The sequence below is a fragment of the Emydura macquarii genome, unplaced genomic scaffold (genome assembly GCF_026122565.2).
Source record: "Emydura macquarii macquarii isolate MOO-44397 ecotype Brisbane River unplaced genomic scaffold, CSIRO-AGI_Emac_v2 contig_2531, whole genome shotgun sequence".
Lineage (NCBI taxonomy): Eukaryota > Metazoa > Chordata > Testudines > Chelidae > Emydura > Emydura macquarii.
This window is the reverse complement of record NW_027132668.1, coordinates 5,300,327-5,323,328: the sequence shown is the minus strand read 5'-3', so window position 1 is coordinate 5,323,328 and position 23,002 is coordinate 5,300,327. Positions and strand designations below refer to the sequence as shown.

Genomic DNA, 23,002 nt, shown 5'->3' with positions numbered 1-23,002 from the left:
ACATTACCCATTACTCTTTTTGGTGGTGTAAGCTGTTGAAGTGTTCATACTGTCAAAGTCAGCAAGGTCTTTTCCCCAAGGATAATACGTATAACAAGAAAGCAAAATAAAAGTTAACAATTAACATAGTCAGAAAAGAGGAAACAAAACTCCGCAGGCTACTGCTCAGTCCAGTCCTGACTCCTGGGGCACAGCCTGACCTTCACTGCAGGCAGTCTGTCTCTCAAGACGTACTGTATCATATGTAGACGAGATCCTCCATATACACCTAGAGCCATTCAGTATGTGCATTTACACGTGTACTGTAAATACATCCCTTCATTTGTCTTTAAATATGTATTTCTCCACATGTGCACATTTTGACATAGGAATGTGATGTTGCCTTCTGCAGGTATCTCTCTGTGCCTTGTATTTGCCTTAGGCATTTGTTCTGATGGGGCAGCAGGAAGCTGTTTATGAACTAAACCTGAGTATAAACTAGTCACAAGATAGGAAGATTCTTTCCTTTGGTCTTTTAGAGTCACATGGGCTCTTGAGCTGTGTGATGGGGTGTACTTGCCCCGCACTGCAGACGAAGGGGTTAAGCCAATATTCTTGACAGCGGAAGCCAAGCCCCTTCATCCCTGCTGGCCATGCTCCAACTGCTGCCTCAGTATAAAAGAGAGTAGCCCAGCGCATTCCAGGCTGACGGCTAAGGAGGGGGGAAGCACCTTGCAGACTCCAACCCAGGAACAGCTGGAAATCCAGACCGTGGCAGCCTGAGGTGCCAAGAACCAGACAGACACCCAGGTACCTGCAGATGTCTGAGAGGGATCAGAGCCACTGGGAATCATGCACACTGATGAACCCAGAGATCCCAATGACCCCCTGACTACAGCACTGAGAGACATGGTAGGAAGTGGCCCGGGGGAAACCAGTCTTAGTCCGGGTTGCAGTTGGCATGTCTCAGTGGGATACCCAGTGACTCAGTGGTGGGACACTCCGCTGCTGTTAGGGCCCTGGGCTAAGACATGGTGGAGCAAGGTGGGCCTGGGTACCCCTACCCTGGCTGTCACCCCTCACGTGATGGCCCATATTGACTCTGGCCATCAGGCCGTGCTGCTCCGATGGCAGGGGCGGCTCTATTGCCTGTGGCCAGTAGGACACCTTGCCCTGAAGCTGAGGGCAGTCAGGCAGACTTAACTGCAGGACCACAAGTGCCATACCTCCCCGCCAAAGGGAGATGGGGTGTACTTGCCCCACAACAGGCTGATGTACACAAGAAGGAAATGTTCAAGGAATCATCTCGCTCATTCCCACTGCCTTATGCTAGGGATCATCACAGTCCATCAGTGACCAGGCCTAGTGGTCAGAGCAGCAGCCAGAGGCCAGATGCTAGAATCAAGAATCACAGCTGGAGTCAGAGGCCAGAGCCAAAGGGCTTAAGAGCTGGTTTTCAGAGCCCTCCAACCATTCAGGCAGTGTAACCAATCAGGGAGCCTGGTAGAGTCCAACTGCTCTCATTAGATTGCCTGGAGACTGGCTCTGCTGCATCCCCTGATTCCGACACAGTCCCTCAGCTTAGGAGAACACAGAGATTCTCTTTGTCCCTCAGTGAGTGCATTATGGAACAGAGCAGGTGCATAGTGGGACAAGGCAGGCTGCACCATCCTGAAGGATACTTCCCAGCACATTGGGGACCTTAGGCACAGTCCCGCACTGAGCTTTCCCTGGGGTGGCATGGCGTGGTCCCGTATTTTACCCTACTCAGAGATGTGCCTCATCGGCATTATCTAGACTTTAGTGTTGGACAGTTTTACTCAATTACTCTTATATATTTGCCTGTGGTGGGTCATTTGTGTCCATGTAGGCTCCTGGCCCTGTCCTTTGACAGTGCTTACAGCTCTGAGTGAAAGCAAAGGGGAAGGCAACTCCAAGTGGGCGTGGCCTCTTCTTGCCCAGGTCAATTGTCATGGAGCAAGACTGATTACATTTTTCAGTCTTAATTTGGTTCTTAGAGGCACCCAACAGCCAGGTCATGAGATGAGATGAGGATTTTTTTTTTTTGCATTGAATTTTAATATGCAACAGTAAAAAGCCTTTCTCATTTCTTTTCTATCTTAAATAATTGGTAGCATCTGGTGAACACCAAATGTAGGGTAGAAGAAAACAATGGACAGACTGTATAGTTCAGAAGTGACTCTGATTGCCAGATCTTTGGCAACCTCTACTGACCAAACAGAGAAATTGCACCAACAAGCATTGTACTTTTTCTGCTGTTATCCGAGATTAAAGCTTGTCTATACTTAAAATGCTGCAAGAGTGCAGCTGCACTGATGCAGCTACTCAGCTATAGCGCTTCGGTGAAGATACTACCCACGTCAATGGAAGAAGGGCTTCTCCCATCGGCATAGATCATCCACCTCCCCAAGGGCTTGTCTACACGTACAGCGCAGCAGTGGCGCAGCTGCACTGATGCAGGTGCACCGCTGTAGCACTTAGTGAAGATGCTACCTACATTGAAAGGAGAGCTTCTTCCATTGGCATAGGTACTCCACCTCACCAAGAAATGGTAGCTATGTCAACAGGAGAAGCCCTCTCTCCCGAGTGATGTAGTAATACCGACATAAGTTCATAGTGTAGATCATGGCTGAGAGGTATTATTTAGGTTGATGGGAGAATTCTCCCATTGACCTAGAGCTGTCTACACTGGGGATTAGGACAGTTTAAATGTGTTGTTCAGGGGTGTGGATTTTTCACACCTCTGAGCAATGTAGTTATACCAACCTAGTGTAGACCCAGCTTTAGCTAACATCTGTCTTCAAGTATCACACTATGTCTTTTCTTCCCCCTGTCATTTGAAATTTAAGCTCTGCGTGGCAAGGACTATTTTTGTTGTGAAGTATAATGTTAGCACTTTAGCAACAAAATGGGATTGAAAACAGCAACAACTTGTTTAGGTTTTACTTAGAATTAAGTCAGTTATAAATTGTGTCACTTCACTTTTCACAAAGCCAAGAAAGAAAGGTTATTGCATTGGTGATAGTACTAAAGCAGCAACTAGCTTTAAGTGGACAATTCTGGTGTGGCTCCTATGGCTAACTAATGGCATTATTAGATGGCTGTCTTGATGGTTACCAAGGAAAGGGTTAAGAAAAGGAGGAGGAGTAAGGAGACAAGAGAGAGGAATGGCAGAAGCCCAGAGGTGTCAACATGACACATCTGAAGAACCCTTTGGATGGGACAAAGTGCATGGACAAAGTGAGAACAAGACAACTACTCATGGGCCACCGTGGCAGAGAGGCATGAGAGGGAAACGTCAGTCCAGACACTCAGAGAAACAGAGTAGTATTTTTATTCTGGCCTAAATGAAGGTTTCTTTGCTTACTTGCTGACTTTCTTTATATGTTGACTGTGCTAAAGAAAACTAGCAAAAATATTAAGTGCACAGTCAAGAGTTCTTTTTATTTTCCTTCCTCTATTTCCTAGTTAAGAAAGCCATGTAAAAGAATACAGTGATCATACTAGAGAAATAGTGTAGTTCTTTTCAATGCTGGCAGAAAGAGAAGGTTCACTTTATCACCTCCAGCTCTTCATTACCAGCAGCAATGCTTGTGCAGCTTCATTTGTTCTGCTCAGTTAGTTTATTTTACTCAGTGGGAACCCCACACACCATACTACGTAAAATTGGACAACTAGGCCAATCATTTGACTCTCTGGCGGCAATGAGCTGATAAATATGTGCTCCACATTCTGGAGCCTTTCCCTAGTTAAAGATGTAATCAGCTTTCACTTGTTGGCTAACTTCAGGCTTCTCTCAACTCTTCAGAAATGGCCCTTTTGCTTAAATTGTTGGATGTGTGGTTTGCAGCCAGAGGAAAAAGCTATTGACTAAACTGGAGGTGATTCAGGCATGCTGTTTCTCAGATGTGATGCTCTGAAAAAAATAGTGCAAATTAAGTTTACAGAGCTGAAGGACGGTTCAGTGGTTTGGGCACTAGCCTGGGACTTGGGAGACTGGAGTGTAATTCCTTACTCTGCTGTGTACAGGCTGTGTGACCCAACGGTTCCCAACCTGGGGTGGGACCCTCTTGGGGGGTGCCAAAGATTCCAGGGGGTCCATGAGGCTTTAGTAATATTGAGTTCATTTAGCCCCCCCCCGAGCTCTGTGCCGAATGGAGCAGAGGAGCAGCCCCCCACAAGGGAGCAACAGCCCCAAGCTCCATTCTGGCTGGAGCAGATGAGCAGTCCCCTCAACCCCACACTGGTCAGCTGCCCAGCTGGAGAGGAGCAGCCCCGGCCAACCCGCCAGAGCCTGCCTCCATTACCCTCAGTCCATGAGGGATGGGAAGAGTTGGGGCCACACAGGACCTGCATTTGCAGCTGCACTAGGGAAGGCTAGCTACTTACTCGGGTAAGAGTAATTTAGTATTATTATCATCATTGTATGTGTTTATAGGGGTTATATGTGTTTATGGCCAGTGAGGGGGCAGGGCAGAGGGGTCAGGGGGGTGGGGGGCATGTTTTACCTAGTGTTAACTAGTGGGGCTTTCATTCAAAAAGTTTGGGAACCACATCTCTCTGTGCCTCAATTAACTCCATTTTATGGCTGGGGAATAGTACTGCCCTCTCTCACCATGGTGTTGTGAAGATACATTGAAGACTGTGAGGTGCTCATATACTATGGTAATGGGGGTCATAGAAGTACCTAGATGTATGTCTACATTGCAGCTGGGAGCAAGCGTCCCAGCCCAGGTAGATAGACTTGCTCCAGCATGCTAAAAGTAGCTGTGTGGATGGTGTGGCGCCAGTGGAGGCTTTGGGTAGTGAAGCAAGCTCAAGCTTGGGGGCCAGTCTGTGCTTCTTCTGCAGCTGCAATGTCCCCACGGCTATTTTTAGTAAGTCTAGCATGAGTCTGTCTAGCCAAGCTGGGGGGCTTGCTTTCAGCTGCAGTGTAGACATACCCTACGATAGATACATTCACTTCTGAAGATTCTTTTTGTCATCTCTCAAAAATGGCTTGGCCTAGAAACTTCACATTTGTATAATTGTAAAGCTCTTTATCAGATCTAGTCCACAGGACTCTCTAGGGGAGAGGTTGAAGTGATTGTTTTGGAGTTATTTGCCTCTGAAATAGAAAAATCAGAATGTTCTCATGGCCTGGTAGAATTTAGATGTTTCCCCACATATCTGACAAACCTTTGAAAAAGATCTGAATGACTGTGTGAGACCTTGTGTCTCATCTTCTCTCTTCCCCCCCACTTCATTTTGCACTCACAAATGTATGCTTTGCACCTCCTACCCAACTGAAGTACCAGAACCAGTATAATCTTGTGACATGAGTAGGAACTGGGAATAAATTGCTCTTGAGTTCTGCTCCCATCTGTGTCCCTCAATATGGCCTTCTTATTACTTTGCAATTATGTAGTACCTTTCACTGAGGGGTCTCAAAGTGATTTACAAACACAAACATGCTTCACAACCACCTTGTGAGGTACATTTGGTTCATTATCCCCATTTTGTAAATAGGAAAATTGAAGGACAGAAGTGTTATGTTTAATGACAAAATTGTCAAATGTGGGTGCCTAAAGTTTGGCACCCCAGTACCAGATCCTAAAAGGCAGTCAGGTCCCTAACTTCTATTAAAATCAATGGAAGTTAGGAGCCTAAATACCTTTGAAGATCTGGGTCTAAATCCATATGTGACACCTAGATAAAGAATCTGATTTTCAAAGATGCTGAGACATCCCAGTATCCCGTTGACTTCAAAATATGGATTTAAGTGCCTAGCTTTAGGAGTCTAACTGGTTTGTTCAAGGCCTGAGAGCAAGTCAGCGTTAGAGGTGGAATGAGTACAGTCTTCTGACTCAGAGTCCCAATACTAATGTATTAGACCAAACTGCCTCCCATGCAGATCAGTTGGGGTTAGATCTTATGTAGCATGCAGTGTGTGTGTGGGTAATAAGTAACTTCAAATCTTGCATGAGGGCTGCCATGAATCACAATCTCTGCACTTGAGGGAGCAAAGTGGCTACTATAAAGTTGCTCCCAATTCAAGAGCAACTTACTAGAAAGGGGGAGAGGAGAGGCATAGATGGTCATGACTCTGCTCCTCCCACAAGACAGTAATCAGAACTTGTCAGATATACGAGGGAGATTATGTTGTGCCCTTTAGAGGGCTGTAATAAATTACTCCTTTTCACTGCATTGGGGATCCACTGCACTTCCTTGGGAATTCATTGGAGAGATAGTGTAACCAATGTGGAAGTGTTCTACTGCATAAGTCAGCAAACTGTGTACATGATAATCAGATAGATGGCTACAGTGGTTAGGCAATCCCATGGCAGAAGCACAAGGTTCATGTTAGATTGGATTTCACTTGGAGGGAAGAGTATGCGTGGACAAAGAATGACTTATCACAACAAGATGATTGAAAAGGATGTTGTTATCATGGAAACATTCTACAAGGAAATCACAGACAATTAGGGTTGGAAGGGACCTCAGGTCATCTAGCCCAACCCCCAAGAAATCAAACATCTTGTTCTGGACAGATAGCACTAAGAAAAAATAGGTTGACTCATGTGCCACTATTAGGCACAGAAGACTAAGTAGCATGGCTCTGCCCACCACCAATATAGGGCTGTGGCTACATGCCACAATTTATCTCTTAAGTAATATTTAGTCAATGGCAAAACTAGGTGCTTACTACCTACCATTGAAAAGGTCATTTTTATTGAAGTGCTTAAATGTAGGTTTAAGTGTTTAACTTTAGGCACCCAAATTTGAAATTTTTGGCTTTAAGCTTTCTGCAGATTTGTCTACACTTCACCATCTGCAAAGTTTGGCTAATAGTATTTACTTACCACACTGGTGGAGTGTGAGGATGGATTAAAGTTTGCCGAGCACATTCAAAATGTACAAACAACAACAGCATTTTGCACTTCTATAGTGCCTTCTGTCTGAGGGTCTTTACTTGCTGCTCGGAATGGTTTTGAAGATATCAGATACTATAGTCTAAAGTTTCACAAAGGTGCAAAAAAAAAAAAAAGCACAAACAAACAAAATCCCACCAACACTGCTCTATTTTTATGAATATCAAGGATAAACGTTAACCTGGGGAGGGATGAGGGGATAAATTGCATCAGGAAAATCACCCCAACCATCCCTTCAATTTGGGATGGGATTTTGAGGGACGCCTGCAAATTCTCTACAGTACATTGCTTCTTGACCCTAATTTAACTAAGGTGTTTGTCTCAAAATGAGGTTTACACCGAGGATGAGGATGCTCAGCCTTGTGAAATCAGTGGTGTGGGAAACTGGGGTATTGTAATTTTATATGCACAGGTATTTTATGAGGCTTTTATATTGAAAAGTTATAGAGAACATTATAGAGAATAATCCCTATGGCCCCTTCTCAGAGCTCCATGCGGAAAATGAGAGAGGTTCTAGCCATCTTCTTCCTATAATCTTCATCAAATTTCACATTCTGTGCCATTGTGAAATGGTTCTTCCAGTCCCCAACAGTCCCTATGGTACAGCAAAGCCAAAAAGAGATTGTCACCATTAGGAAGAATTCTTCCACTCCATCCCAAATCCTGAAATCCATTACCACTAACAAAAAATATTAACAATGCAAAGGAAGGGTTATTTCAAAACAAACCAAGAGAGAGGAAGATGGAGGGAATACTAAAAATATAAACAGCAGCACTGTAACAGGCTGGCTGGGCCTCTTAAGGGCTGGGGCTGGCTCTGACCTTACTATATAGATTGAGCCATATCTGGGAGAGATCAGGGTGACTGCCCTATAAAGTGCAAAAGGAGGCTGTAATCAATGGGGGAAGCTTGGGAAAATATAGAGACTGTAGGGTGGGTGAAGGGCTTCTGCAGGAAAGTCTTGAGACTAAGGGAGCTGGAAGCTTCTGTGGAGAAACCTGGATAGAATTTGGGCCTAGAAGTTTGGGGGCCTACAGGGAAAACAGACTGGGACAGGAGAAGAGCTCTGACTGTGAGAGAAGACACCAGAGCTAAGTATGGACTGTTGTGTGGTGATGGACTTTATTTTGGCACCCTGAGGATTGTTAAGAACTGTTTTTGTTATTAAAGCAACCAAACCTGTATGCAGTTCTTAAGGGGCCTGAAAGAGGGGGATTAAAGAGGCAGAGTGCCTACCAAGCAACCACTTGCCACAAGGGGGCACTCAGTCAATGACCACACTGCTACAAGCACCTTTTCTCATGAATGGGGAGATTGAGTGGTCCATTGCTGCAGGAGGTTGAAAAGTGTAGTTTGCCATAGGGTTGTCCTTCATTATCTCAAATGTTGTGTGGTGGATTATCTTATCTAGAACCTCATTCTCCATGTTCTTCTCCAGGAATTGTAACACCTTTTGGATTTCACTCTTTGGATCCTGTGGAAGGAGTGAAATGGGATAAGAAACTGACTCAGGAAGAGGCAACAAATCAGATATAGGGGAAAGTTGTGAGGAAGTTTAAAGTGTGAGAATCATATCTATCACTGGGGGTAATGGTGGAATTAGATAATCTGGAGACCCAGCTGGCATTAACAGAACATTGCTGGGGGATCTCTACCTGCTGGAACCCTGGATGGCAATAACATAGCCCTGTAAACCTGGAGTCACCTCCTCACCTCTTTCATGTCTTCATAGAAGAGATAGAGAATACAGTGACTTTCTTTTGCTGCCCACCATCCTTTTACATGATCATACCAGCAACCCCAAAGCACTGAAAGAGAAGGAGAGTAAGCAGTAGTCAGCAACTATCTGAGTCTGATCTATCCAGATACCTTAGTTACTCCATTTATAGGGGCTATAAGTATCTGAGCATTTCACAATCTTGAATGTATTTATCCTTACGATGCCCCGGAGAAGTAAGGGTATTTTGTAGCTTTGGGAACTGGGCATGTCATTTTCACAGAAAAAAACAAAACCAAAACAAAACAAAAAACCCAACAACAACAACAATAACAAAAACCCCACAAAAACCCGTGGCAGCTAGTCTCAGAGCTTGGATCTACAGACTCTGGCTTTGGAGGCTTATACTACAGTGCTAAAAATAGCCGAGTAGATGTTTCCTCTTAGGCTTTGAAACCTGGTGGTGGGGTGAAAACATACACTGAGGCACAAAGAAACTGAGGACTTGTCTGCACTGCAAGCCAGGGTATCAACCTACAGTGCACCAGCTTGCCGCACAGTAATGTCCCTTGTGGGCATTACTAGTAATAAGCTAAGCCACAATCTGGGACTGTTGTGTCATTTACATGGGATGTTACTGCGTGATAAACTGGCGCAGTATAGATTCACACTTTGGGTTGCTGCCCAGTGACTTGGCCAAGGTTATACAGTAAGTCTGAATAGGAAACTGAACATTTTCCAGAGCCCCAGACTAGCACTCTACTTACTTGGCCATCCTTCATCTCCAGATGACTGCCAAGCAATATGCCTTTAACCTTCAACTATATGAAAACAATAGATTAAACTTTAAAACAAGGAATGTATGGGATTAGGAACCATGGAGGGGGAGGGGAAGGGGAATTCCCTGGAGTGAGAGTGTGGCGCAAGGAAGTGTTTCTTGAGTATTGGTAAAAGACACCAGGATGGAACTTAGTTCCTGACGAAATATTTGGAGTAGTTTTTCCTACAATACATTAGGTTCTGTTGGGTTCAGAACAATGGATGGGGGCTTGAAATAAATATAATAAATTAAAAAAAGTGAACAGGATGTTGCACAACTGGTTCCATTCACCTTGTCCAGCCATGAATTTCTCCACAAACTCTTCCCAGGTTCCTGGGTCAGGCATACTTTTATTCATCCTGTGGAAATGGTAGTATGATACCAGGTTGTCTTTGGCATTTCTTGCCACATAGATTATCTGGATTGGGTGTGGAAGTGCGAGAGAGAGAGAGAGATAAATAAATCAAATAATAGGTATACTTAACATTATACATGCAGACATGTACAGAGAGGTCTAAGTGTCCTGTTGTTTTCTCTCTCAAAAAATGATCACTGAAGCCATAAGAGTTTTCTGTGTGGGAGCTGCCATTTCCTGAAACCAATCTGTGATTGAATGAAATTCCTTCACATTCACACAGAAACTGTATGTTTCAGGGAAGAGGGGCCTCTAGATTTCAGAAGCCATCTGAAAACCAGCCTCACTTAGTTTCAGTTCATTTCCAAATAAAGATGACTTGAGCCCCACCATCCCCTCATTACCTTACACTTTTGCTCCCAGAAGGATGGAGGCACCAGGTGCACAGGAAGATGAGTTTTCAGAGTTCGTGGGGAGGGCAGCGCTTCAGCTAGTTCCAGGCCTGCAAACATTTTGTAATAATTCACCAGTGTCCTTATATCTAAACTCCACTGCTTCTTTGCCACCATCATGTGTGGGATGTTGACTCACTTTCCAGGGAAATGACAGTTTGTATCAGTTTATACATATGCAATGCTACCTCATTGCTACCCTCCAAGGAAAACATTATATAGCAACTTGTATCAACCATCAGTGTCCTCAAGACTTTGTCTGCATTCTTCAGGAGGAATAGTGAATGTTAATTCAGGTACAGTATAGATTCATTTTCTTCTAGCTTTCTTGGGATACTGTCTGAATCCCCCAGGGGCAATGTTGAACACTGACTCATCTACCCTGATGGACCTTTTTCCATGACAGCACTCAGTGAATTTCCTTTTTACTTTATTTGTAGGAGATTTAAGGACAAGAGATCCATAGATAGGGTAACTATATTATCAAAGTGAAAAACTAGGGCACCTGTCATGGGATGGGACACAGTGAGGAGTTTTTTGGTTTTTTTTTTTTTTTAATTATAATGAGGATTCAGGATGTGTGCATGTGAGAGATAAGATGTAATAAGGAGGAGGCAGAGACATTTTTTTTCACTTCTCTCCTCATCTAAATAACCATGTTCTCCTATCTCACCACTCTATCCCCTTTAAGAGTAAAAAGAGTGTGTTACAGCAAATAATATCGTGGAAGAAAAAAGTATTTAGAGATACCCTTTACTATTTTCTTCCAGTCCCAACTCAATGACTGTATTTTTAATCCTCTATCTCTAGAGCTGAATCTTAAAAAAAAAATTCTTCCACTTCTTTTGTCACTATACTCTTTCCTCCTCGTGGGTTTTCTATTCTTATATTTAGTTTCTATACTTTAGTCTTTGTCTCCTTTTCCCCTCAATTCCTCTATTAGTTGGTCCTTCCTTTCTCCATTCTCTCCCCCAGAAATAGGTGCCCTTTTGTCCCTCTGTGCCCTGCCACAATCTGGTGTAGGGTGGTGAAGAGAAGTACAGCTGCTAATCCACGGTTAGAGAATTTATTTCACTATACGATAGGGAGGGTTGGCTTGAGGACTCACATACAGTGAAAGGCCTCATTGAAGATCTCCAACTCACAGACCTGAATAATCATGATGACCTATGTAGGGATCTCTCCAGATAGCATGACAAATGGAATGGAATTTTTCTTGGAAAATTGGTATAAACTACAATAGATACTCTTTTAGTGAATAGCGTTTTCCATTATTAAACAAAATTTTGATTCCATAACTTTGGACAAAATCCAGTCCTGTTTGTGTTACACTTACCATTGTTATCAGAGCTGAGAGGTCCAGGCAGAACCCACTCAATGAAAGGGTGTCGCAGATAAGTGGTAGCACGTTTGCACTTCTCAGTGTCTCCGTCATGTTGAATCATATCCACAATCTCCTGTATCCATGTTGTACCTGAAATGGAAGCTTGTTAAAAAAATTGGCTGGGTGTTGACCACATTCAAGAAAGACTGGGGAAGTCACAAGGCCATTGCTACAAGATGATGATAGGCATGGGGGTTAGAAAGTAAATCAGGGAGAAAATGCAATGGTAGGAAGAGAAGTTGAGGCTTTTGGTACTTCCAGAGGAAGAAGCCTCCAAGACTGCATTCAGGACTGTGTCCTTTTGTGTGGTGGAAATGTTTAAATAAATAGATAAATTAGTAAATAAAAGCATTGAGTTCAATTGGTTTGATTTGTGGGATTGTGTTATTTGTGGAGTTGAGTTAAAGTCACAGTTTCCATCCCATGGGAAATTCTGATATTTTGACAGTTGTTTTCATCCTGAACTAGGACAAAAAGTCAAAATCAAAGTTTTCAATAAACGGAAAGTTCTGAAAAATTTCAATTTTGAAATATAAAAAATTTTCAGCATCCCCAAATTGAAACATTTTGTCTTGAATCAGTTTGACCTGAATCTGCCTGAGCTGCTGAGGTGCCTCATTAGAGTTGTAGTTTGAGTACTTCATATGCTGATTCTCCCCCCATGGGCTGGGCTCCTTGACTTGACTATAAATCGGGAAACTACATCCCTCATGATGTTTCATAATCTGGCCAAGGATCCCAGCCCATAGGCGAGAATGGGGGCATGGGAAAGTGAACTACAACTATCATAATGCACTGCATCAGCTCAGATAGATGTTTAGTGTTGCACGAACCCAAAACTAAATATTTCAATTCAGTTCAACAAACTGAAACATTTTGATTTGGAATAGAATCATAGAATCATAGAGTTGGAAGGGACCTCAGGAGGTCATCTAGTCCAACCCCCTGCTCAGAGCAGGACTAACCTCAGCTAAATCATCCCAGCCAGGGTTTTGTCAAGCTGCAGCTTAAAAACCTCTAAAGAATGATCTCACATAAAATATTTTTGTCTCAATTCCTTAAGGAAAATAAAATAATTCAGAAAAATATAAATTTTCCCACAGAAAATTGATTTCTCAGCAACCATATTTTCTGTTGAAAAAACAGTTTGATGACCTCTAATTATCTGAGTATTCAGATGATCACTGGGCATTCAAGAATGTTCTTGAAATCCCACATTTTACATATTTTTCTTCATCCAAAATTAGCACCTGAAGTTTGTTGTTCCTTATTCTTTTATTTGAAAGATGCAAATAATCTACCACATGACTTAAGTGGCCAATCACAGGACACAAAAACCAAATACTAACTAAGCAAGACAGACTGAACAACTCGTAGGCTGAAGATTGATCAAAACCCCTTAGCAAATACTTATCACTAAGGCTATGTCTACACTTAAAACACTATAGCATATCCCGTCAAGTGTGCCATTCTAGCACTTCAGTGTAGACACTACTGTGACAGGAGGGATTTTTACATGGCTCTAGTAGTTAATCCACCTCCCCAAGAGGCAGTGGCTAGGTTGATGGAAGAATTCTTTGTTGACCTAGTGCAGTCAACAGTAGGGTTAGGATGGCATAGCTATGGCTCTCAGGGACATAGTTTTTAAACACCCCAGAGAGATGTAGCTATGCCAATGTAAGTTTTCAGCAGAGACCAGCCCTAAGTAATAAACCTGTAGAAATCAGGAAGGGTTCATACCTGACTCACTAACAAAACAAAAAACCCCAACCCTCAAAACCCCCAAGCCCTAAATTCATAATAGTTCAACCAATTCCCTTTGCTTCATCATAAACTGAATGATGATTTTAACTAGGTTTTGTTAAATTAATACTAATTGGTGTGGAAGTTCACGTGTGTCACTGAATATACATGTACATAAACTGAACAAACAAAAGCTTTAATCATATGGAATTAGACTTTAACCATTTGCCTTTTGTAAGTGTCTGGTTATTAATTTCTTATTTTCTGCCAAGGAAGCTAGAAGTCACTAGACCCAACCCTCAGCTGGAACTCTGATGAAAGGTCTGTGCCAGTGATTACACAAATCTCAGTCACAAGTCTTGATAAAAGGGTTGCAAAGCATGAGTTTCAGTGCAGGCAGATTGTTCCGTCTCAACCCATTTCCGCTCTCCTCCCTGTTCCCACACACCTGCTTTTGCATAGGTTGCGATGAGCAGATCGTCAGGTCGGGCTCTGAAGTTCCAAATTTGATCCCACCTGTCACACACTCTTTTTGGAAGAAGAACTCCCTCCACTTCATCTGTTTCTGATCGTGTCACTGACCAATCGAGGCTCAGATCTCTCATCTTCTCCACGGCCATTGTGTACTGCATGGAGAGGAAACGGGTTGCCAATAAACAGGTTTGCTCTAAAGAAGTATATGAATTTACTATTCTAATCTCAACCAGGTATTCATTCATTGTGTTCATTATGGTAAAAATGGCCACAATCTTTTGACTCAGTTGCTTAAAGTTGGACATATCTAAATCCACATTTTGGCACCGTGAAGTGTAGCCTATTTTTCAGAGGTGCTAAGCACCTTGCAGCTTCCACTGGTTTCGATGACAGCTGATGGCACTCTGCATCTTTGAAAATCATGCCATTTACTTAGGTGCCCAAAGAGTGATTAAAATGCCTAACTTTAGGTACCCATGTTTGAACACTTTAACCTTTGCATTTACATACATTACTTAATGTAAATTAGTGACCGATGCAGGACAGGCACTGGCAAATTACAAACGAAGTAGCAACTTGGAGCATGATCCTGAGAGGGGCTGAGCACCCACAGTTTCCTCTGAAGTCAGCTGAAGACACTTAACAAGATCAGGTCCTCCTTTATGTAATAAAATGAGTGGAAAAGCTTAGTAATACGTCAGTGCTCCTACTCATGCTATTAAAAACTAAACCCCATTGCTTCTTTGTAATTCTTCTAATTCTGGACTTTTATCTTCTGGAAAACTGGTGCATTTTCCAGCTCTCTGTATCACCTCAGTCACCTTTTTCAGTGCTTTCTGAGCAATGATAAAAAAAATCTGGAAAGTTCTGAGGTAATTGAAGTTGAAACAGGCCCATTGTTCCTGCTTGTCACAGTCCTCCCACCGAACAGCATGATTAGAAATAGCATATCTGCCACAATCCAGTACTCACAAAACAGACCGAAGAGGAGTTCTCTGGATTTTGTTTGTTTCTTCCTTCCTTGCAGTTCGAGTTTCTTTGCTCTGTCTGGGGATATGGCATTAATAAAGGTGCTGGGCTTGGAACCACAAAACAGTGCGAGAAACTTGAAGCTGGAGAATTTCATACACTTGGATGCTTCCTGTCCCTGATATCACAATTGCAGGATGCAGTTGATGAGAGTATGCTGTTTGAGGGCTGGTCTATTACTAATCCTATGAACACCTTCCTTAATATAGGAGCTGTTGATAAAGAAGTAGTGTGGGAAATTGGGCAGAGCTTAAAAGTCTCCTGTAAATGCAGGAATAAGAGGAGGAAGCATAGCAATGGCTAGAGAGTTTATCTGACTTGCAGTGTGTACCTCTTTTTAATACCTGGAGGGACGTGTTTTTAAAATCATATTGTAAAAAAGGTTCACCTGTGACACTATTAAACACTTGAGATTTTTAAAAGAGAAATAGCTCCATTGAGGGTGATTTGTTTGTACCATAGTCCAAACAGTCTCAGAATAAGAAATATTTTTCCTGATATTTAAACCTAAACTATACTTATAGCAGCTTAAAGAGAAAATAAATCTCTTCACCAGTGTTACCATTAGCACCTGAGATTAACAATAGTGAATTTAGAAGAAAATATTATTTAATTTTCAGCATTTAGTGTAAACTGATTGTTGACTTTTTGCACTTTATTCAGTCTGGACGAGGAGAACTGATTCCATGGTCACTAATTTTTGTTTAAAGTCAATTCCTAGTCAGTTTCACTTTCTGATTGTCATTCATTATCATGATGTGCAATATTTAAATCCAAACAAAGGTATGTTTAAAAGTTTAAACAATTAATTGTTTTCAGTGACTTATAGTAACATTTCAATTACTATTAGATTTTGTCAGTGTTTGTTCAACAGGCTGAATTTGGGACATAAAATAATTGGAAGTAATCTTTTAAGTCCACTGTTGCCCCACACATCTGAGCTGCTGATTTTTCCACCAATGAGTTAGCTAATAGAGGAAACTTTCAGAGTCATCATTGCTCTTATGGAGTAACGATGGCAGAGGTTCCTCCTGTCATTGCTCCTGAAACCTGCTTCACAAGGGTTTTCACCATATGGAGAAGAAATGTATTATCTCACTTAGGTGGCTTTTCTCCACCATATTAGAGAAGCTATGGTACTGCTGACTGTGGCCAATTCCCCACTACCCCAACTTGTGGATGGGCCAGGTAAATGGGTCAGTAAGTGCTGGAGAGATGGCAATACACTCCTGATCGCCATTTTTGGGTCGGGAAGGAATTTTCCCCCAGGTCAGATTGGAGAAGACTCTGGGGTTTTTCACTTTGCTCTGCAGTGTGGGGTGTGAGTCACTTGCTGGTTTCAACTAGAGTAAATGATGGATTCTCTGTAACTTGACGTCTTTAAATCAAAATCTGAGGATTTCAATAGCTCAGCCAAAGGTTATGGGCCTACTACAGAAATGGGTGGGCGAGGTTCTATGGCCTGCAATGTGCAGGAGGTCAGACTAGGTGATCATGATAGTCCCTTCTGGTCTTAAAGTCTATGCAATCCTCCTTCCTACACACACAGTTGGGCCACTGACTTTTCATCCCTCCTGCCTGATCAGTCTTGGTCTTGATCAAGGACACCAATAATATTTAAATAATTGAAGTTGTAATGAATCGGTCTTAAGATGATGATACAAATGCTGCTCAAGTTGCCGCTGTTGCCCTCACAAAAAGCGTGCCTTCAATGGTTAGCCACTAGGCTGGAGGAAATGGACAGGGACATGAAGGAAGAGAGAGACCAGTGACTGACTCTTCTGAAATACCTTAGGGATTTACAGCATTAAGAAATGAAAAGCATAGCTGAGATATGATACCTCAAACAGATGTTACGGGCTGGATGCGGAAATTACTGGTTCTTTGGTTGGTGTTATTCAAGAGGTCAGACTACATGATTTTACTAGTCCCTTCTGGCCTTAAAATGTATGAAAATTAGATGGAGTATTTTTACCTTGGCCTGACAAAATGCTAGGGTTGATTTTTGTTTATTTATTAATGTTTCTCCCCACAGTTCAAGTGAATTGTTGAGTTGCCAGTTCTCACAAGTTATAATAGGCATTTAAGTTACTCATGACTTCAGGAGAAAGGTGGGACTCTCTCTCTCTTTTTTTTTTTTTTGTTGCCATTAGTAAAAATGGCTATATTCCATTGTTTTCTATAGGCCTGAAGATCTAGGCTGCCCTCTGTCAAAATGCCTGCCATTTCCTTCATCCTTTGCAGATGGAAGTAAGGCTTCCCATAACCTATCCTTAGCTAAGCAATTGGCCTATTCATTATATATGGCACAGGCAGGATACAGTGTGGAGATGGGGACATGACACAGGTCAAGTAGTGATACTGGTGGAAGCAGAGAGAAGGGGACAAGAGAACGTAAAGGGCTCAGGAGGGAAAATGAGTGAAGAAAGGAAAATGAGGGGGAAACATGGGATGGGAACCAGAGTGCCTCATGATCAGGATTCAGTCCAAGGTAGAGCACAGAGATGGCTCTTGTGGTATTAAAGAACAATCTTCTTGTGGCCATGTACAGAGGCAAGATCATCACAGTTGTACTGCTGTACCTTTCTGCAGCCTTTGACACAGTGGACCACCTGCCTACACCACGTATCTATAGTAGATGGTCCAGAGTGGTGATGAGTGACAGCTTCTTCCCTCCAAAGGCCCTAACCTGCAGGGTCTTGCAGGGATTCACCCAATCCCCTTTTCTTTTCAAAATCTACATATCACCACTAGAAGAGACAGAGAGACTTCATGGGCTTAGCTGCCAGCAGTGTGCCCATGACACTGCCCTTTAGATCTCATTCTCAGTTGATGCAGCCATTGCTGCATGTATCTAAAATGCCACAACGCCTACAGGAAATTAGTTCTTGGATGAAAAGCAGCTGGATCAAGCTGAACCTACAAAAGACTAAAGTGATGCTGTCTGGAAAGAGGAAATGCTTTGAAGAAAAAAGCCAAGACATTTTCTATTGAAGGTGCAGAGCCCCCATTCATCAGAGCGGTGTGAAGCCTGGGGATCCTGTCTGACTCCTTAATAAGTCTGGATGACCAGGTAGCACCAGTTTCTAAAACGGCCTTTCACTTCCAACTTGCTTGGAAACTTTGTCCCTTCCCCTGGATGAGGACCTGGCCACAGTAATCCATGCATTAGTCACCTCGAGACTGGATTACTGTAATTTACTGTATCTGAAGCTGAATGTGAAGACAATGCACAGGATCCAGCTGGTGCAAAATGTGTCTGCCCATCTTCTCTATAGCTTAGGCTGCTGTAAGCACATCAGGCCTTTGATCAAGTCCCTCCACTGGCTCCCATTCCGTTTCTGATACCAGTTTAAGGCTTTGGTCCTGATTTTCAAAGTAATATAGATGGTTCAAGCCCCATCTACATTAAAGACTGAATTTGGATCTATGAACCACTACAACTGCTGCACTCCTCTGGGTCAATGCAGATCACAAAACTTCGGACAAAGTGCATGGGAGCTGGGGACAAAACATTCTCTGTCAAGAGGATCCAATTGTGTAACAAATTTCTAGAGGACATCAGGTGAATCCAGAGTCTTCCTGTCTTTATGAAATGCTGCAGAACCTTCCTCTTCGAAAAAGCCTTTCTATAACACAACACTGACAGTGCCTTCTACCTGATAAATCCCGAGTCTAAGAAATCAAAGACAAAAACCCTGCCCCAAGCAGAGTTCTTACCCTGAAAAGGAAGAAGTCCCAGGGAATCCCTGAAATCCACTAAGGACTTCATTATTGCTACTGGTTTTATGTGAAAGGCACTCAGATACTATGGCTGTTGGCAGCAGTTTAAAAGCTCTACATAGACAGACAGAAAACTGGGAGATCAGAGAGTGAAATGGGGGTAGGATACTGAGGAGGACAGGACCAGAGAATGAGATGGACGCAAAAGACTGAGGGGACAAGGAAGAGAAGGTGTGGGCATGAGATTGTGACTGGACAGACTGGAATGGTCTCAAGAGAGCAAGATAGTGATAGAAGAAAGGAATGGAGACAAAGAATTATAATTTCCCCATCTCCGAAGTTGATAGAGGGCTAGAAAGGATCACTCTTCAAGCAGCTATGTGGGGAGGGCTGAATGATAATACTGTTTCAAACTGAAATGGAGCCAGAAAAAAACCCCAAACAGTTAAAAAACATCACTTGATATTTAAACCAATCTTTATTTTTGAGGCTCTGACTCAAGATTTTTACTCCTAGAATTGGCAGTCCTGGAACAAGCAAAGAACACAAGAAACTCATGCTACAATAATGACCTTTTTGTTTCCTTGTTCCAATTGACAGTGTAAGGTAATTCATATACAATAATTATGTGACATCACCACAGAGCCTGTAACGTTCACATGGTCTCTGAACAGGGGATCTGGCATTCTCTTGTTTGTGGCCACCCATGTTGGATTTGTTTGTCTTTCGCACACCTGCACCTGGTGGTTTGTTTCCTGGCCTCTGCATCTTCTAGTTACACAACCTGGATGATAATGTCATTAATCCCTGGGGTAAATTAGCTAAAAAGTGAGCTAACAAAGAAAAGTTATGGAGTTGTTTACTGTTTGTTTCTCTTTTTTCACTGCTGTGAATCTGAGCAGCCTGTGAACAGAGCAGTGCACCAGGTGTCCTATAGAGAGGTTAGAAAACCCTACCCACAGCTTTAATCCTGCTTTCAGTTTGCTCACTGAATGAGGGATTTCTTCCCACATGAAATCAGTAGTATAGAGCGGTGATCTGACTGGACTGTAATCTGTGTTCCTGGGTCACAATCACAATCTACTCTGCAACTCTACAAGCGCAATCCCTAGTGGACATACTTCCTCCCCTGCAGATTTCTATCACTCTGGATTCTTAACTGTCCTCTTCCCGGTGTAAAGCCACCACAAGCCTTTTCCTGTGTAAAATGGCCTGGTTTTTGCCTGGCTGAACACAGCTAAAAATGTGCCCAGCTATGCAAAAATATAGGCCATTTATCGGAGATGGGAAGAGCCCCATGGTGGATTTGCAGTGGGAAGGAGGGGGATGGAGTATCTGGAGTGGTACTGATCTGTACTGGGGAGCATCCTGGGTCAGTCCAATTTTGGCAGAGTGTAAAATTAGGGGGATTAATTTTAAGTTTAGGATTTACTGAGTTTAATGAATGGTGAATCTATTCAGCAAAGGAACCATGAAGGGAAGAACATAACCTATTTTGTGTTACCTGTGTCTTGTCTTCACTTCTTAGATCTTCATGTAAAAAGCTCCTATTCATCACCTTCCAGTAGTCTTCTATGAATTGCTCAATCTGTGCCAGGGTGAAATTGTCCTCTGAGCCCCCAACAGCTTCTAACAATCAGACAAACAGAGAGATTTGAGGCTTATGATCTTATCTGTGTATTTATCTTCTTATAATGGCTCCTTCACCCAGAGTAGTTCTGCTTTGCAGAGCTGCCTCTTCTTCCAATTAGCTTCCTTTTGACATAGTATAACTGAAGGTTTGAGTGATGCCAGGTGTACCCTCTCTTTATCTATGTTTTGCAATATTGGTGCCAGAGTTTTGATGATTCTTCTGGTTTTGCTTGTCCTGAGTGGAAAAATACATGCATGCAACTCAGTGTCCCTAAAGACATGGTGGTTCCTTGATCAAGTTCATCTTAACTTGTACCTGTTCCAAACTTTACTGATTTCTATCTCCACAGCCCTGGTACTTCTTGACCGACCTACTTGTGTGTATTCTGGAGGAGCATGAGCAGAGCTGGTCAGAAGCTGCTGAATAGAGAGCCTAAAGGGAGTTAAAAATAAGACAAGCAACTCTCTAGTGCAGTAAATATTGGCGGGAGAGCAAAGGGGTGGGTATGTTTCTGTTTTGTCAGCCTCAATAACCTTGGAACCATAATGTTTACTACTTGTTACTATGTTCCACTTGTTTGCTCTAGCCCTTGATAACCTGTTCCGTTACTTTTAATTAAATATATTGATTATCAGGTTTTTAACTTGACAGACTGCGGTAAGGAATATATTGACATATTTTTGAATACTAGATTTAGCTTTCTATTCCTTTAAATCAATACTGGTCGCAATGTTCAAACTAACAATTCTATTAATATTTTTGGACAGATTTACATTTTATTAAGTAATAGGAAACCTTGATATTTTACCATTAAAACTCATTACTCTCCTCTTCTTACAATAAGAGGGTTGCAGGCATTGGATGGAAAGAGAAAGAATATGCAACTAGGTTGCTATGAATAAAGTGGAAATCCCTTTCTGGCCTACATATCACCTCCTTTTTGACAAGCATGTCATAGAAATGTGGATCAAGGTATAGTTCAATTGTGTTAATATATATGAACAATACTAAATTACCACATTTTTAATTAATAGGAAAACAGTTTGCTTTTGTTTTAACTTTGTGTTAAGATTTATGCGTGATCTCGACAAATAAAGTCAAAAGAATTGAGAGTCTTGGTAGGGATGTGAAGTAGGGATTAGAAAAAGAGTACATCTGTTGCTATTTATACAGGACCAAACTTGATGGGGATGTCCTCATCTTAAGCCTTCTCTCTCCTGTATGTTTTCTTGTTGGAGGAGGAGAAGGGGCCGTTGGTTTGTAATAAAACTGTCCAAGCACTGCATGTGTTGGAGACACAGCTACGTTAATATATGAAGTTGTTACTGTGAGCATGAATAGTCAGGTGATAAAGTTTAATTGGACTCCTATAAGCTTTTCCAAATACCTTTTGCCAAGAAAATATTCCCATGAAATGCTGCAAGTGTCACTCCTTCAGTAGCAGGACATAGTTTTAGCATTGTTTCTGGAAATTGCTCAATACAAATGAAAGGTCAGATGTATAGTAGGCAGGGTAACACATTTCCATTAGTAAATGAGATTTGGTTTACACCCACAGGGCACGAAACAAACTTTGTAATAAACATTTACAAAATTTGGTGCCCTTTATGAAGTGAAATTATGGAATGTACTTAAAATAGCTAAACTTGCCATTAGCGGTTCCCTGGGCTAAAAGGTACGTGGTGGGATGTAATAGGGACAAATGTCACCAATACACATAATTATAGAAGTTATTTACTTTGTACAGCTGAGGATATTAAAATTAAGAAGTCCAGTGGTTAAACATTCAGAGGTTATCTGGAACTAAAAGTATACAGAATATTGAATATACAGGAAGGATCACACAGAAGTTCTTCAATATAAGAGGGCGGTCACTTCCTTAGGCCTTAATCCTATTTTCTACTGAAATGCATGGCAAAAATTCCACTGACATTAAAGGGAACCGGCTCAAGCCCTAATAGGATATCTTGGAGTGCTGGTATAACATGAATGGCAGATTTATACTGAAAGAGAGAGACAGTACTTATCCAGTCACAATGAAGGGGTTTTCTATTACAAACTACCCTCTGAAACCTATAGGAATAAGCCTTTTAACCACTGGTCCACATCTAGTGTACATGGTGCCTCTCACCCATGTATTTTTCTGTATACAGCTTCATATAAATAGCAGAACAGCTTTTTCTGAGAAGACTCTAGAAATAGTATTACTATGGGAGGACAGCTTCAGCTATAAATGTAACGAATGGCTTTAAAGAAACAATTTTAAATAGCAACATGAACTCAGCTTTACAAGAGGGGGTGATTTGCTGTGAACTTGCTTCTCATGACCCGCATTTCAAGCAGTGCCAGTTGCTTAATACCAAGCACCATGTGCTGATACAGAAGATGTTGTTGGCCTTTTGTGTTTCAAAATGTTTTTCCACTGTAAAGCGTGACAAGGCGGGCAAATAATAACAGGGAATAAAGATAAACTGATCCTGGACTCTGACATATACTAACTGTGGCCTGCTCCTCCAAATGCATTTCCCCGTGCAGACCCTTATACCTGGAATCAGTGCTGGTAATCTCTTTGGCATGCTACACAGGGTCTGTGCAGATGGATCTCTTGTAGATTCAGGGCCGGCATCTCCTCCTGCTTCTCATTAGCTGAGATTTCACTGCCACAATTCTTTTTTGTTCACATGGGCCCGGATTCTACACTGCATCCAAGCTGTCCTTGAATGTAGAGGAGAGTAGTTGCTGCAGGGAGTCCATTGTGGC

At 42.2% G+C, this 23,002-nt stretch overlaps 1 protein-coding gene across 1 annotated transcript; it reads right to left on the bottom strand.

Annotated features, from left to right (window-relative positions):
• Positions 1 to 7,393: 7,393 nt before the first annotated feature.
• On the bottom strand, positions 7,394 to 14,003 carry SULT1C4 (sulfotransferase family 1C member 4). The gene is made up of 7 exons (XM_067563534.1): positions 13,832 to 14,003; positions 11,593 to 11,730; positions 10,209 to 10,306; positions 9,741 to 9,867; positions 8,626 to 8,720; positions 8,206 to 8,386; positions 7,394 to 7,506 (listed from the first exon to the last, which is right to left on the bottom strand). Exons 1-7 carry the CDS (start codon positions 14,001 to 14,003, stop codon positions 7,394 to 7,396), a joined length of 924 nt encoding a protein of 307 aa, XP_067419635.1.
• Between the last annotated feature and the right edge of the window lie 8,999 nt (positions 14,004 to 23,002).

Excerpts from the sequence above, each read along its gene's own strand:
- SULT1C4 (XM_067563534.1), bottom strand. The coding sequence starts at position 14,003 with ATGGCCGTGGAGAAGATGAGAGATCTGAGCCTCGATTGGTCAGTGACA. Across the intron at positions 11,731-13,831 it reads CGCAACCTATGCAAAAGCAG|GTACAACATGGATACAGGAG; the intron begins GTGTGTGGGAAC and ends CTTCCATTTCAG. Across the intron at positions 10,307-11,592 it reads TCTCAGCTCTGATAACAATG|GCCTGGAACTAGCTGAAGCG; the intron begins GTAAGTGTAACA and ends AAATGTTTGCAG.